The 17849-nt window shown below is 33.4% G+C and overlaps 1 protein-coding gene across 1 annotated transcript; it reads right to left on the bottom strand.

Moving 5' to 3' along the window:
- Window positions 1-1071: 1071 nt before the first annotated feature.
- LOC117331314 (coatomer subunit gamma-2-like) lies at window positions 1072-17343 on the bottom strand. The gene is given in 25 exon segments (XM_033889983.1): window positions 1072-1788; window positions 1905-2043; window positions 2188-2285; window positions 2667-2835; window positions 3089-3303; window positions 3659-3784; window positions 4276-4379; window positions 4698-4773; window positions 9008-9172; window positions 9542-9620; window positions 9914-9986; window positions 10299-10399; window positions 11407-11517; window positions 11888-12052; window positions 12054-12090; window positions 12417-12457; window positions 12704-12820; window positions 13145-13231; window positions 13531-13623; window positions 14028-14103; window positions 14360-14439; window positions 15151-15222; window positions 15854-15934; window positions 16167-16216; window positions 17221-17343. Coding segments are annotated over 25 exon segments (2628 nt in total). The 5' UTR covers window positions 17261-17343; the 3' UTR covers window positions 1072-1555.
- Window positions 17344-17849: the final 506 nt, after the last annotated feature.

Raw genomic sequence — 17849 nt, 5'->3', positions numbered from 1 at the left:
CATCATGGTAGGTTGTGACTTTACATCATGGTAGGTTTTGACTTTACACCATGGTAGGTTGAGATTTTACATCATGGTAGGTTGATATTTTACATCATGGTAGGTTGTGACTTTACATCATGGTAGGTTGATATTTTACATCATGGTAGGTTGTGACTTTACATCATGGTAGGTTGATATTTTACATCATGGTAGGTTGTGACTTTACATCATGGTAGGTTTTGACTTTACACCATGGTAGGTTGAGATTTTACATCATGGTAGGTTGTGACTTTACATCATGGTAGGTTGTGACTTAACATCATGGTAGACTCAGATTTTACATCATGGTAGGTTGAGATTTTACATCCTGGTAGGTTGATATTTTACATCATGGTAGGTTGAGATTTTACATCCTGGTAGGTTGATATTTTACATCATGGTAGGTTGAGATTTTACATCATGGTAGGTTGAGATTTTACATCCTGGTAGGTTGATATTTTACATGATGGTTGGTTGATATTTTACATGATGGTAGGTTGATATTTTACATGATGGTTGGTTGAGATACATCATGGTAGGCCGAGATATTACATCCTGGTAGGCTGATATTTTACATCATGGTAGGTTGTGACTTTACATCATGGTAGGTTGTGACTTTACATCATGGTAGGTTGATATTTTACATCATGGTAGGTTGTGACTTTACATCATGGTAGGTTGATATTTTACATCATGGTAGGTTGATATTTTACAACCTGGTAGCTTGATATTTTAAATCATGGTAGCTTGATATTTTACATGACGGTTGGTTGAGATACATCATGGTAGGCTGAGATTTTACATCATGGTAGGTTGATAATGTACATGATGGTTGGTTGAGAAGTTTTCCACTGTAGGAAATATGTCTATAGTACAAGTTGTAGGATGTTTCCATAAACAAATCATTCTACTTCATTGCCTCAATACTGACTTCACAATGTTTTTAAAACAAAACATATTTAGCAGTAATATTGATTTTATTTGAATGCACTGCCTTGTATTTTATGTGATATTTTCAGCACAGACAATTAAATACAAACAACTTTAAAACAGTGTTTTATAATTCCCTTTTTTATTTAGGATTATCTTACCATCATTTGTATCATCAATACATATAAAATGTAAATATTTCAATCAAATTTCAATATAAATCAGTAACTTACATTGCTTCCTCAGGAATAAATAACACTTATATTCTAAATGAATCTCTTATAGAATTGTAGTTTAAGTAAAAAGCAGAATTTTAATGACATTATTTGTAATCTAAAATCTCAGTAAAAAATTCCTTACGAAATAACATGTGTCAAAATAACAACAAAATTCAAGATTTAAAATCTGAAAAGCTTTGGAACAATTCTTTCTCCCCGTTTCCCCCAAAACACAGTGCAATGTTAATTCTACTATGGTTCTGTTCAATCACTTAAATATCAGAGTGTCCTAAAACAAGTTGTAGTAGAATATTCCAGTTCATCAAATACAGAGCATACTGTAATAACCCTCAAAGATCCCAGGAACTCTGACCATGGTATACACGTTAGCCGATGGCGGTGGCCATGACCTCGGACACATCTGGATCAGTTGACCTGACAGTTAGCTGCATGGTGACGCCTGCATCAGACAATGCGAGCTTTGCCCTTACAAGAGCATCGTGACCACCCCTGTACACTCCAGCCAAGTACAGTGTATGTGAGGATTTCCCTTCTGGGACTTTGTCTGAACGCTCACAGGGCTGCATACCCATGAACTTGATGATGTTCTGAACAGCTTCTGTAAAAAATAACATTATATTGTCAAATAATACAATCACAATGTAACACAACAAATATCACAAATCAATAGGATAAGCATCTCACTATTTTCTGTACAAGCTTGTGTAATTTTACCTTCAAGTGTCTTCATAGTAGACAGCGCGTACGTGTCCTCCAGTTCATTCTCTGGTCCTATTTCCTCCCACGATGCACCAAAGTTGGGCTTCATCACCCGCTGGACATGGTCAGCTACCGAAACCTCAACATCCTCGAGCTGTGAAGGGTCAACATCAATATCAAAATCAATCAAACTTTTTAAAATATATGTTTTTAAGAATTTATTGTTGTAATAGAGAACAGTAAATAATCCACACAGTGATATCAACAGAATGGTGTATTCACACTAACAACTACATACCACATATTCATCCTCGTATCCTTCATCGTCGGGTTCTCCTGTGTTAGGGTCACAATCCTTCACTATAAACTTAAGCGTGCAACTAAATGTCCCTGTTACTGAAAATAGATACAAAATCCTCTGAATTCATCACTGACAGTGAATATATTTATCACATGAAATTGCTTAAGGTGACCATTTATCAATTAGACTTTTCTTACTACAGGTTAATTGACTTTCTCACTTAAGGGTAAATGATCTTTTTCTACTGGATAACTGACTTTTTACAACAGGATAATTCATATGTCGAGTGATAATTTCAAATTATATCATTAAAGGTTTTTCATTACACACTAGTATCTACTCATAGTGGAAAAATTTGTATTGTAGTGTATGTGCACCAGGCATTTTAACAGAAATCCTACTGCGAATGGATATTTATACAGCAGTTATTTTAAAGAAAACTTAAGTAACTTGACACGATGATATGATGAGAGTACCTAAAGTAGGATCCTCAGGTAGACGAACTAGGGTGTAGGTAGTGCCAGGTTTATTGTAGGGCAGACTAGCACAGGGTATAAACTTGAGCACCTCAAACCCGTCGGCTGGCTCCATTTGTACTGTGACATTTTCTAGAACTTGGTCATTCAGAGTGTTGCTGCAGTCAAACTAGAATATAAAATCACTTGTTTATAGAAATTCTGTTAGAAATTCTGTTAGAAATTCAGAGGCAAAGTATACATCTTCAACACAATGTAGATATAAACCTGTATATGTCAATTTTAAGTAAGAAGCACAATTCTTGCTCTACAATCGAAGAAATATTTCAACATAAAAACTTTTCAATATGTATTGCATGAACTATTCATTAATTTTATGAACTGTCCTCAAACTTAATTGTTAAGGTTGAAATGCCTCTCACCTGAAACACCATGTAGTGACTGAAGGTGTGTTTGACACACTGTACAACATACTCCGTCTCCGATTCGGTCAGCTGTACGGGCAGTGATGAGGACTTGAATAGGTTACCCAGGTTGGCAAACTCTGGGATGGCCGACAATTGTTCGGCGTAGATATCCTGTCTGGAGGCAGCCACCTTTTCTGCCTTTGGTGCTCCAGATTCTCCAGGTTCCCGTACTGAATGAAAACGTTCAAATGGTTTGATGTATAGTAAATAACAGAGACTTCTAATGGTCCCCCAAATGGTAATTAAACTGTTAATTAAAATTATACTTTATCAACATTTCATAAGTGATAAAGTGGTTAACACCTGGTATAAGTAAATTGTATGATTCATTATGGGGATCTGTGATGTAACTGTACAAATACCATAATAAAGGATGGAAAATCTCAAAATTGTCTGATAAAATTTGGATGCTGTGAAAAAAAGCAAAAAATGTTTTTGTGATCGGACAAAGCTTTGTATGACAATGAAGATACAGTTCATACATTGTCACAAAGAACTTTAGGACAGATGGCTCAATGTCCCTACCTTGTTTGGTGTCTGTGAGGGGCGCAGTCTCCAGTGGAACAGATTTGACATCAAACGGAGTCTCGGAGGGCTCCATTGTGTAGTGGTGTAGAGCTCGCTCTAGTCCTACCACCGATACCTGTAGACCTGTAATAATATATCTCTATTATAAAATATTCCTTATAGATATAGTTCTATGTTTTACAAGTAAATTGTCGCTCTAGTCCTACCACCGATACCTGTAGACCTGTAATAATATACCTCTATTATAAAATATTCCTTATAGATATAGTTCTCTGTTTTACAAGTAAATTGTCGCTCTAGTTCTACCATCAGTACATGTAGACCTGTAATAATATACCTCTATTATAAAATATTCCTTATAGATGTAGTTCCATGTTTTACAAGTAAATTGTCGCTCTAGTCCTACCACCGATACATGTAGACCTGTAATAATATACCTCTATTATAAAATATTCCTTATAGATGTAGTTCCATGTTTTACAAGTAAATTGTCGCTCTTGTCCTACCACCAATACCTACAGGCCTGTAACAATATTAAATATTCCTTATAGCTGTAGATCCATGGTTTACAAGACTTTATTTTAGTTAATAGTTAAATTAAGACCTGTTCATACCATTGAGGATGTAGGTGGACTTTAGTGATTTCTGTTGCTGTTTGAGAGTATGTACATAGAATGTGGCCCTGTCTCTCACTTCATCGTCTGTGTCTAACAAACACCTGGCAAATACGAAGGAAGCATTCTTCAATGTCCGATATCGTCCTTTATTTTATTTCTAATAACTATCAATACCCTAAAAGTTATTGAAATGTCTCTTAAAAATTTAACAATGTTTTCCTGGTCATATCTGGAGTATATAATCTGATATCCTGGTATGAAGACAATTTGAGGTTACATATTGATCAACATTTAGAATCTGGTCAAAATGATTGAATAATATGCTCTACAAATGATCAATTGTAAACATTTACAGGAAAAATGTTCAGGCTATTCAGAAAGTATTTGACTGCCGAATCAACTGGCCGATATTAAATTACCTCTCCAGTAGTACGATACAGCTAGGCAGGAGTTCCTCGCAGTGAGCACCAAACTTGGCCAGAGCTGTTACTGTGGCTGTCAACATAAAATATTAAAATGGAATTTAAATGTTTGTCACTGTGGCTGTGAACATAGAATATTTAAATGGTAATAAATGTGTGTCATTGTGGCTGTCAACATAGAATATTTAAATGGTAATAAATGTGTGTCATTGTGGCTGTGAACATAGAATATTTAAATGGTAATAAATGTTTGTCACTGTGGCTGTGAACATAGAATATTTAAATGGTAATAAATGTGTGTCATTGTGGCTGTGAACATAGAATATTTAAATGGTAATAAATGTTTGTCATTGTGGCTGTCAACATAGAATATTTAAATGGTAATAAATGTGTGTCATTGTGGCTGTGAACATAGAATATTTAAATGGTAATAAATGTTTGTCATTGTGGCTGTCAACATAGAATATTTAAATGGTAATAAATGTGTGTCATTGTGGCTGTCAACATAGAATATTTAAATGGTAATAAATGTTTGTCATTGTGGCTGTGAACATAGAATATTTAAATGGTAATAAATGTGTGTCATTGTGGCTGTCAACATAGAATATTTAAATGGTAATAAATGTTTGTCACTGTTGTCAACATAGAATATTTAAATGGTAATAAATGTTTGTTACTGTGGCTGTGAACATAGAATATTTAAATGGTAATAAATGTGTGTCATTGTGGCTGTCAACATAGAATATTTAAATGGTAATAAATGTTTGTCACTGTTGTCAACATAGAATATTTAAATGGTAATAAATGTTTGTTACTGTGGCTGTCAACATAGAATATTTAAATGGTAATAAATGTTTGTCATTGTGGCTGTCAACATTAAATATTTAAATGGTAATAAATGTTTGTTACTGTGGCTGTCAAGTTGTCAACATAGAATATTTAAATGGTAATAAATGTGTGTCATTGTGGCTGTCAACATAGAATATTTAAATGGTAATAAATGTTTGTCACTGTTGTCAACATAGAATATTTAAATGGTAATAAATGTTTGTTACTGTGGCTGTGAACATAGAATATTTAAATGGTAATAAATGTGTGTCATTGTGGCTGTCAACATAGAATATTTAAATGGTAATAAATGTTTGTCACTGTTGTCAACATAGAATATTTAAATGGTAATAAATGTTTGTTACTGTGGCTGTCAACATAGAATATTTAAATGGTAATAAATGTTTGTCATTGTGGCTGTCAACATTAAATATTTAAATGGTAATAAATGTTTGTTACTGTGGCTGTCAAGTTGTCAACATAGAATATTTAAATGGTAATAAATGTGTGTCATTGTGGCTGTCAACATAGAATATTTAAATGGTAATAAATGTTTGTTACTGTGGCTGTCAACATAGAATATTTAAATGGTAATAAATGTTTGTCACTGTGGCTGTCAACATAGAATATTAAATTGGTAATAAATGTTTGTCATTGTGGCTGTCAACATAGAATATTTAAATGGTAATAAATGTTTGTTACTGTGGCTGTGAACATAGAATATTTAAATGGTAATAAATGTGTGTCATTGTGGCTGTCAACATAGAATATTTAAATGGTAATAAATGTTTGTCACTGTTGTCAACATAGAATATTTAAATGGTAATAAATGTTTGTTACTGTGGCTGTCAACATAGAATATTTAAATGGTAATAAATGTTTGTCATTGTGGCTGTCAACATTAAATATTTAAATGGTAATAAATGTTTGTTACTGTGGCTGTCAAGTTGTCAACATAGAATATTTAAATGGTAATAAATGTGTGTCATTGTGGCTGTCAACATAGAATATTTAAATGGTAATAAATGTTTGTCATTGTGGCTGTCAACATAGAATATTTAAATGGTAATAAATGTGTGTCATTGTGGCTGTCAACATAGAATATTTAAATGGTAATAAATGTTTGTCATTGTGGCTGTGAACATAGAATATTTAAATGGTAATAAATGTGTGTCATTGTGGCTGTCAACATAGAATATTTAAATGGTAATAAATGTTTGTCACTGTTGTCAACATAGAATATTTAAATGGTAATAAATGTTTGTTACTGTGGCTGTGAACATAGAATATTTAAATGGTAATAAATGTGTGTCATTGTGGCTGTCAACATAGAATATTTAAATGGTAATAAATGTTTGTCACTGTTGTCAACATAGAATATTTAAATGGTAATAAATGTTTGTTACTGTGGCTGTCAACATAGAATATTTAAATGGTAATAAATGTTTGTCATTGTGGCTGTCAACATTAAATATTTAAATGGTAATAAATGTTTGTTACTGTGGCTGTCAAGTTGTCAACATAGAATATTTAAATGGTAATAAATGTGTGTCATTGTGGCTGTCAACATAGAATATTTAAATGGTAATAAATGTTTGTCACTGTTGTCAACATAGAATATTTAAATGGTAATAAATGTTTGTTACTGTGGCTGTGAACATAGAATATTTAAATGGTAATAAATGTGTGTCATTGTGGCTGTCAACATAGAATATTTAAATGGTAATAAATGTTTGTCACTGTTGTCAACATAGAATATTTAAATGGTAATAAATGTTTGTTACTGTGGCTGTCAACATAGAATATTTAAATGGTAATAAATGTTTGTCATTGTGGCTGTCAACATTAAATATTTAAATGGTAATAAATGTTTGTTACTGTGGCTGTCAAGTTGTCAACATAGAATATTTAAATGGTAATAAATGTGTGTCATTGTGGCTGTCAACATAGAATATTTAAATGGTAATAAATGTTTGTTACTGTGGCTGTCAACATAGAATATTTAAATGGTAATAAATGTTTGTCACTGTGGCTGTCAACATAGAATATTAAATTGGTAATAAATGTTTGTCATTGTGGCTGTCAACATAGAATATTTAAATGGTAATAAATGTTTGTCACTGTGGCTGTCAACATAGAATATTTAAATGGTAATAAATGTTTGTCATTGTGGCTGTCAACATTAAATATTTAAATGGTAATAAATGTTTGTCATTGTGGCTGTCAACATAGAATATTTAAATGGTAATAAATGTTTGTCACTGTGGCTGTCAACATAGAATATTTAAATGGTAATAAATGTTTGTCACTGTGGCTGTCAACATAAAATATTTAAATGGTAATAAATGTTTGTCACTGTGGCTGTCAACATAAAATATTAAATTGGTATTTAAATGTTTGTCACTATTCAAAGGTTGTCAACATAAAATATTAAATTGGTATTTAAATGTTTGTCACTGTTGTCAACATAAAATACTGATTTAATAAAATATTTTTTACCAAATAAATGCCATTGGAGATGGAATATAAGAGGCTTTTATTTCAAATACAGAAAGAATACACCAACTTTATTTAGATAGAGAATTCTTCAAAGACAAATGAATTTTCAATCTTAATATTAGTATTTGATTTAAATATTGAAGTTGACTTTCTGGACACAAATCTCATGAAACTGATACCTTAGAATTTATCTATAATAGATTAATATGAGGACAGGATTTTACCTGGTTTTATTGTCCAAAACTGACAAGAGGACAGTACTACTGTAATAGTGTTAATGGGCCACTTAAATTACTCTTCCCTGCCGAATCACAATAATCACAAGTAATACCTGTACCTGATCTAGGACACCTACCTACAGAATCACAATCATCACAAGTATTACCTGTATCTGATCTAGGACACTTACCTACAGAATCACAATCATCACACGTATTACCTGTATCTGTTTGATCTAGGACACTTACCTACAGAATCACAATTATCACAAGTATTACCTGTATTGATCTAGGACACCTACCTACAGAATCACAATCATCACAAGTATTACCTGTATCTGATCTAGGACACTTACCTACAGAATCACAATCATCACACGTATTACCTGTATCTGTTTGATCTAGGACACTTACCTACAGAATCACAATTATCACAAGTAATACCTGTATCGGTTTGATCTAGGACACCTACCTACAGAATCAGAATTATCACAATACCTGTATCTGATCTAGGACACGTACCTACAGAATCACAATTATCACAAGTATTACCTGTATCTGTTTGATCTAGGACACTAAGTCACTTACCTACAGAATCACAATAATCACAAGTATTACCTGTACCTGTTTGATCTAAGACACTTACCTACAGAATCACAATTATCACAAGTATAACCTGTATCTGTTTGATCTAGGACACTTACCTACAGAATCACAATTATCACAAGTAATACCTGTATCTGTTTGATCTAAGACACCTACCTGCTCGTACAGCAGCGTTTTCCAGGATGACCCTGTTGTAAATGAAGCGGATGTACTTGGAGGGGGTGGGGGTTCGTGGTCCCTCCCGACCCAGTAGATGTAGGATCTTTGTGGCCAGGACAGTGTGTTCACAATCCTCAATAAATTCACACAGGTGAGCAAGTCCTGACAAAACAAAGAGCAATTGTCTCTATCATTTGTTATTCAGGGAATTGTCTAAAGTTCACTTATATTAGAAACATCTTTTAATGTAAAAGTAGTAAAAATAGTACACAGCATTTTATTTACTATTTTGAAATAATATAGTTACGTAGTGGATAAAGGCAGAAGTTTCCTCTGTGCCCTATGACATCTGTAATAACTTGCCTATTGACCATTCTAGGGGTATAATGGAGGCATAGAAACATATACATGTAGCATTCAATTTGAGACTAAATATCTGGAACATCAGAGATAAACGTTATACTGGTATGGGTTTTTTCCTTTACACAATTGATTTACACACAATGCAATTACCAATGAAACAAATCTCACCTGCTTCTTTGGCCTCTGGGTTGTCCTCAATGATGGTGATGATGCTCTCTACTATGGCTTTCTTGTACTCAAAACCGCCCTGGTAAAACAGAATCATACAGAGATATCAGTAGACATCAAAGTTGAGAGATAGATATTTTTATAACACTGCCATCCTGTGAGGCTATGCCCTTTATTATCATATTACTTAAGTGTGTAAACTTTTATATTTCTTGAGTCTTCCTCAGGAATAATTATTTAAATGGATTTATCCCATGGGATAATTATCTTAATGGAACTTTTCAATTTATTATCATTATGCTTATTTGATTGATTTAATTGGAACTATTCATTCCAAGGGGGATAACTGAAAATCAATGTTGTAAACGGTACCTCATCCCTCAGCACCGATGACAGGAAGTTCATCAACACAGGATGTTTTCTGGGAAACTTCTGGCATAGGGACCTACACAATACAAATAAATAATGTCATAGGGTCCTACACAATACAAATAAATAATGTCATAGGGACCTACACAATACAAATAAATAATGTAACAGATGTTAGTGATATACACCGTACAGCATGTATTTAAAGAAGACATGTTTACAATCACCACTTTCAGAAGTTCACAAAAATATGTTAAACAACTTTTTAGCACTATCATTTTTTAATGCTTTAATAATTTATAGGATGTGTAGTATCTTGTATGCTCCAAACAGACAAGAACTAATCTTGTTATTGTTTTGTTTTGTATAGAAAAAAAATCAGTCTTACTGTATAGCTTGAATGACAACAATTTTGAATTCGTCAGAGATTTCATTCATGAAGCTGGAGATCTGCTTCATCAGTCTGTCAATGCTGCTTTCACTTCCTGTCTGGTTAACAAAAAACAAACAATGAAAATAAAATATATCCTATGGAAGGACTTCAGAAATAAAGAAAATGCAGCTTATTATATGGTACTGTTTGAATTAAATGACTTCTTTCAGTGACAAACCTCGAGTCTTCCTGTAGGATAAACTGCCCTGATTATATCATTCTCTATTTTACTCCGTTTAGAAACTGAAAAATGATGGACGGCAGAAACAGACTTATATGACCTAATAAGGGGGCAGGGCGCGAGTAATTGATAGTGGTGGCGACCTTATTAGGATTCGTTATTATGAAGTTTTATGAGACAGACTATACATTATAGCAGAATACCCAAAGCTGTGGAAAGGGTAAAATATTAGGTCATGAAAATATGCAAGATGAAGACATCTTTTCATAATCATAAATTTAGCTTAAACATCATCAAATATTCCTGTAAACTTGTAAACCAAGCTAGCTGTTCTTAAGAACAGAGAATGTGTGTTCCGCCATTTATGTTCAAATGGAACTCTTTTGTGTTCTATTTATAGACACAGGTGATTTCCAAGATCATATCAGACATCGTTTTCTTTGACCTAATAATTGATTTACAATGTCTTTAACTAGCTTTCTGTCTTGACAACTTTTAGTTAACAACACAAATTCAGTCTTTTACTTGATCTTCAAATAAATATTGTAGTTATTGATAAGTAATTTGTATGTGTTTAGCATTAGTTTTGGATACACTTTGTGCTGACATCTGTATCACTGAATAGACAAAATGTGGCGAAAACTTCTGTTCCACTGAGTTAATTGGATGAAGAAAATTGAACACATAAAGTAGCAAAACATTTCACATGGGTAATAATTACCTTTGATCACCATTTTGACACTCGAAGATTTTTTTCTTGGGAGACAAAAAGGTTGGGGCGCCCTTATTAGGGCAGGCGCCCTTATTAGGTCAAATGCGGTATATGGTTTAAACTGAGTTGTGCTATTGTTTTTATAAACTAATACTGAAACTTAGATATACCTTGAGGAGTGTTGTTATGGCCAGTGTAGCAATACTTCGGTTAGAATCGGTTATCAGATTCTCTAGCTCCAGATTACAGGCTGTCACTGCAGCGGGGTGTTTCATGGCGACCTTCAAATACAAAAGACTAATAGTACTCAAAAGTTCTCTGAATCAGTCTGAAAACAAATATAGAAACATAACTTTCTATTTGCTTAATGACTTCTGTTCTAGAGAATGTATTAAGTAGAAAATAATTGTAAACCACAACCATGTACTTACTTTCATTTTGACGAAAATTTAAGTCACTGTGACCTACTTTTCACCAAGCAGTTTAACTACACTTTGAAGACATTTTACATTTAAGTTTGACTATTAAGGACATTCAGAACCAAAGACGTGGTGCTAAATGCAAACACGGTTATCAAAGGCTAGTGACAGGATAGACAGACAGAGCAAACACTAACAAATAACACATCATAATCTACATTATGGAGTTTACCTTGTTGAGGGTCCTGATGGCCGCAAATCTAAGTGTGGGCTTGGCCGAGCTACAGAAAAGCTGGAGAACAGGCACGGCTGAGGCCAGCTCTTTGGCAGATGTGTTCTTCAAGTTAACTATGGCGTGGGCAGCCTCATAGATGACAATCTCACTCTTGTGTCGTAGGACAGTTCTCAATAAAGTCAAACATGGGGCTGTCGGTCCTAGAGAAGTAAAAACGGTCACATCAGAGCTGGTAATATAATCACGACAGTTCTAGTGGAGAGTCAAGGAAGCTACATAAATGACAGGAACAAAGTCCAATTTCTTACAAATCAGAAGCCAAAGTCATCGGCAATATTTATTCAAAGGACTAGTGGGACTGTAATGGTTTCCTTGTCAAATGACAACAATATATAATTCTAGGCCAAGAATTTTTTAAAAATCTAGCAATGTAAGTGTACTGTTGTAGTTGAACGACAGTAGATGAAAGTTCTCGAATTCATCCATAATTAAAATATTTCTTTCCTAAGTTTGTATTTTCCCTTACCCTACTCCTTCCTCTTCCATTAGTTTACTTGCAATTCTGATCTGGAACACAATGTAAAAATAATTAATGACAAGCTACACAAAATTAAGAAAATATTTTGTTTTGTTTTATTTTTCTAAAACTTGGTAATGAATATGTAAAATTTGCACATGTGTCTATCTCTATACATTACAAAACTGAAGCGTTTCCGGAAAACAGTGAGCACTACCGACTTGAGCCATTATATAAATCTGTCTATAACTCTGACGCAAGGCCTGTAATGAGGTTTCCCATAGACTCTTACTTACCAGCAGACAGTATGCATAGGGAGACTTGAGCGAGTGTTTGGAGAACTTGGTGACCAGTTTGGTGACAGCCAGTCTATCATACTTCCTGATGTGGTACAGAAGTCCGAGGGCATGGTACTGTCATCAGAAACAGAAGGATCAGCTATAGTGACACATAACTCTTCAAAATGGAAACTTATAACCTGTTACTACATTAAGAGTAATTAGAGTGTCATCTCGGAAACTTGACACATTAATTTGGAGGGAAAACTTACAAACAGTTAATACCACAAGAGTGATCAGTAATATTTATGGATATAATTATACAAATATTTCATCAGGGTAATAAAAAAAACCTTCATGTCAAACACTTAAAAACGTATATTTGTTCATGACTGTAAAAACTTCAGGTACTAATATGACAAGTTGTTTGTGAAAATTGAGCATAACATGTGTTTTTACCTGGACCATGATGTTGTCACTTGACACAGCTTCCTGTGCCTCATTCACCCAACGCTTCGTCACATCCTGACTTGATTTACTCAAATGCTACAAGATAGAAATCAAAATGTCACATACAAAAGTTTTAATAAACAAGAAAATATGACACCAAGAGGTCACCTATTTTTCCTTTCCTGGATAATACATTATATGCATGTCAATAACAGCACCAGATTAATGGAGTATCAAACAAAAACAAAAAAAATCATTTTCCAAATTGTCTTCTACTACTAATTAGTGAAATTGAACTTCAGTTTTAAACCAAAATCTCTTATCAAATTAAACATTGTATTGTTATGCTTTTTATGATATGAATCTTTAACTAAAGCTTAAGACCATGAACTGACCAGAGATGAGACTAGGGCAGCACTGGACACTGCAGTGACCTTGTCCACAATGGCCTGTTTCATGTAACGTTCGATACTCTGTAACATCGTTGTCTGTAAAACAAACCATCAGTGAAATATCTAATAAAATGATGAGTGGTGTCAGTCAGTAATGTATCACAAAGTCTTTTAATCAATAAAAACTTGTTCAGGGTACAGTTAATCTTTAATAATGATAGTAGTATAACATACACATAATGCTTTCAGAAACACTATTTTATAACATGGTTCTTGTCTGCGAGATAATTAATCAGAAGAAATCAACTTTAAGCAAATTTATATATATATATATCAAAAACCATCGGACTCTCATCACAAACTCCAATGTGATTTTACATATTAACACATAATTATAATGTTGGCACATATGGACAATTTAAAAAAGAAATTAAGATTGGCAAAAAATATTTTATTGACAAATATCTACTTGATACATGTTGTGAATATTTCAATCTTACATCAGTGATAGAACACAGGGCACGGATGGCTGGGCCTCTGAACTGGTCATCTCTACCGGTCATGTCCTTCATCAAACTGTCAACAACAAACATTAATAATGAAATCTATTTGTTCAACATTGTATAATTATGATTTCTTTAAGTTTATATGCAAATAATTTAATTTTCTTTTCATTGTTTATTTTTTTTTTGTTAAAAAAATACAAGATAAGTTTATATGCAAATAATTTAATTTTCTTCTCATTGTTTAAAAGCTCATTGACAATTCAAGTTGTCAAAGTTTTTTTTTTTCAATATTGCCAAAACTTTCATCTATTCCTTAGTTTATATACCTGCTGGTAACAATGATGACATCTTGAGCAATTTTGGACATTTCCTTGATCCCCAGGTACACCAGACGTCGCAGGATTGGCTATAAATTCACAAAACAGAAAAGTGTAATTCTTCAAAAGGTCTGAAACTTTTATCAAGCATGGTTTTGAAAGGGTTTGCATTGTTTAACATGCTATCAACAGCTTAGGTAATTAATGGACAGCTTTCTCTGTGTAAGGTGCATGCATGTGGTATTTGCATGTTTTTGGAGGCTTCGTTATGTTTGTGTTTGTCTCTTTTTAATAAAGTGAAAATGATGGCAACTTTATAGTGCTACCTCACTGAAGCATACTGCATACTGCAGAATGCTGAGTGTCAGACAGGAGTAGCAACTACAGTTTATTAAACTTTTGTATGTCTTAGCCAGGGGACAGAACTTAAAGCCTTCCTCACAGGGCGAAATGTCAACAAAAGGCCTAAAACTACACAGATTTTGTTCTTGTCTCAATGGCAGTGGGCAGAGGATTCAACATGGAAGTAAACAAATGATAGATAAAAACTATGTAACAGGCAACCAGATATTGATTTACACCCAATCAGGTTACTGGACCTGGTTTCATGATGACTGATTTTCCACTGCACTCTGATCATGACCACCTTTGTATCTATTATAATAAAGTACTTAATTTGATCTATATGGATACATGTATGTAGAATACATATAATCTTTTTATCTTGAACTTTCACTTATTCATTAACTTAATGAGCAAACAATCTGGAAATGATTTACAATATCCCAAACAAAACTTACATCCTTGGCCTGGAACAGTTTTGTCATTGCAAAAAAGGCTTCTGTGGCCTCTGTGGTTCCAATCTGTTCACCCTAAAGAGTAAAAGGAAAATAGCTAGTAATACATTATCTATCAGGTGATTTACAGAATTCACTATTTCCTAAAAAAAGTCAAAATCCATACCAAAATATTTCTGTTTTAAGTAAGTGTCAATTTGTGCACTTGCTTTGCCATTGTAAAGTGTATACATTAAATTTACCAACTGTTAAATCTCAATATTTCTATACATACTATTCTTGTACATTATCTTTGATCATTCTACTGACAACATGCAGAAAAGACAGGCAGTATCATTTACATCACCACAAAACCTTGTTTTATTGTTAACACCAACACCTAATTACCGCTTACTGACAAACCATAAAGATAATATATTTATAAATACTACATTTGTTACTCTTTACTACAGTTTTTTTTTCATTGTTTGGGACGACAGGACTACAGTTTTTTTTTTCATTGTTTGGGACGACAGGACTAGTTTTTTTTTTCATTGTTTGGGACGACAGGTAAGCTTTGTTTACGTACATGTAGATATGATGATCACTAAGTTTAAGAATTTCAGATGATAAACTTTTGAAGAATACTTGTTTTGACCAATTCTAGCATTTAGAAGAAACTCAGAATAAATGTTGTAAATGTTTCAAAACATAATTATGTAGTTACCTGGTTGATCAGGTACAAGACCTTGGTGAGGATGTGGGCACATTTTCTTGGATTTATGGGAGATTCATTGAAAGTCCTTGCCTGTAAAAAGGGAATAAGCATATGTAATTGATAGAAGAATGTAACTGATTTTGCATAGCAATAGTTCAATATTAACCACATGTACATTATTTGTTAAAAAATATAAGGATAGAAACATTTTCTACCAAAATTGACTTAATGACATAGCATTGAAATACCTGTACCATAGCATGACACTTCATAGTCTACAGACATTTTCTTTATATATGAATATCCTAAATTAATAAAATACCTCTTGCAAAACGCTGCTTTTTTCTATGTTATGGAAAGGATTTCCACCACCTGTAAATAAAAGAACAATATTTGAATATTCAAATCTTTAATTATAACATTTATAAACTTAATCTTTTCTAACCATTCTAACTGAGATAGGTTTCTGGTTTTGCACAAAAAGAAATATAATGTTAAAAACACATAACATCCCTACTATTCATAATATGTAAATCTTAACCAACACAGAGTGACACATACGTGTAAAAAAGGGACAAGATGTGTGAGCGAGAGTAAAAGCCATCCTGATATCCCCACTAAACCATTAAATGTCTTGTAAAACAGGATATTCCCACCCAACCATTTACTGTCATGTAAAAAAGCAGATAAGGCCTCTGGATATAGGAGATGTCTGCTTAAAACATGAGGGTGAGGAATATAATATTTAATAGCATATATGATTGACGCAGGACGCCATTGCACTGGAATATTTTGCATATAATACAGTTGGGCATTGTAGAACATATATTTGGGTCCGTTCTCTGAAAATAATGCTAATTTAAGCCCGGTTTACCTCAGTTTCGTTAAACAAACCGATCCGGGTATCATATAGACTAGTTCGCAAGATCTGAGCCTTCTATGCACATTAATGACCAAAATGAGGTTATTCGAGTGAAAAACATTTGTATTTGAGTATTTTATGCGTATTTCAACTATTTAAGTGAAAAGTCAAGCCGCTCCACTAGTACTAACGAATCTTAATTTGCAATGTCTTTTTGATGCACGGGATCCCTTAAAATTATAGAGGTTGTGACTTGTGTGCCATTTCTGAAGGGATGCTCCCTTTTGGATTCGGGAAGGAGGATGATGGGAGGAAGAAAATGTGTATACAGTTATGTATGAATCTCTCAAAGTAAGTGGTACTGTACATGTCATGAAATAGAAATTAGAATCGTAAATGAAAATTCTGTTCCCCGGATTCTTGGGTAGAAATTGAAGAATAACAAGTGCGATCGATTATTTCTGTCACGAAAAACACAATAAATGATCTGCGCGGGATGTCCTTGTATATTTACCATCCTCTTCCTCTTTCTTGTCTCGTCTCAACATATGCATTTTGAAGATTTTGCCTTTTCAGATCAACAATGTCAGTCACCGGTGCTGGCCGGAAGTTGGTCCACGTTCACAATGTCTAATGCCCATGCGTTAAATTATATACCGGAAATTGTCGGAAATTATCTTAGGCGCAGGCACACTCTTTGCTTATAATAAGCGTTCGACACTCGGCAGTGGTTCTCCTATTTTCAGTTTTGTTTGTCATTATTTCCTTTTTAAAATATATACCAACATACCAAATTTTGCTGCAAGTAAGGACCTTTATAATATTCGATTTCTGAGAAAAAGATAAATTTGGCATTTTCCATAAATCCAAGGTCTTTGAGAATTTCTTCAAAATCGATTGCCAAATATCGTCAGGAGTGATTTAATCCCAACGCAAATCCCACAAATCGTGTTTCTCTATCCAGCTAATACCAAAAGGATGATCAGAACGGGATTTCCACCTCCACATCCAAATAGCCTACCCTTGGATTTTTGCCTATTTAATTTAGCCTTTGACGATCTGCCGTATTAATAAATGGATATTTGTAAAAGAAAAAAGAAAGAAGTTTAAACAGTAAAGAAGATTTCGTCCTATGTAGTCTAG

The sequence above is a fragment of the Pecten maximus genome, chromosome 7 (assembly GCF_902652985.1).
Source record: "Pecten maximus chromosome 7, xPecMax1.1, whole genome shotgun sequence".
Lineage (NCBI taxonomy): Eukaryota > Metazoa > Mollusca > Bivalvia > Pectinida > Pectinidae > Pecten > Pecten maximus.
This window is presented reverse-complemented; position numbering and strand designations above follow the sequence as displayed.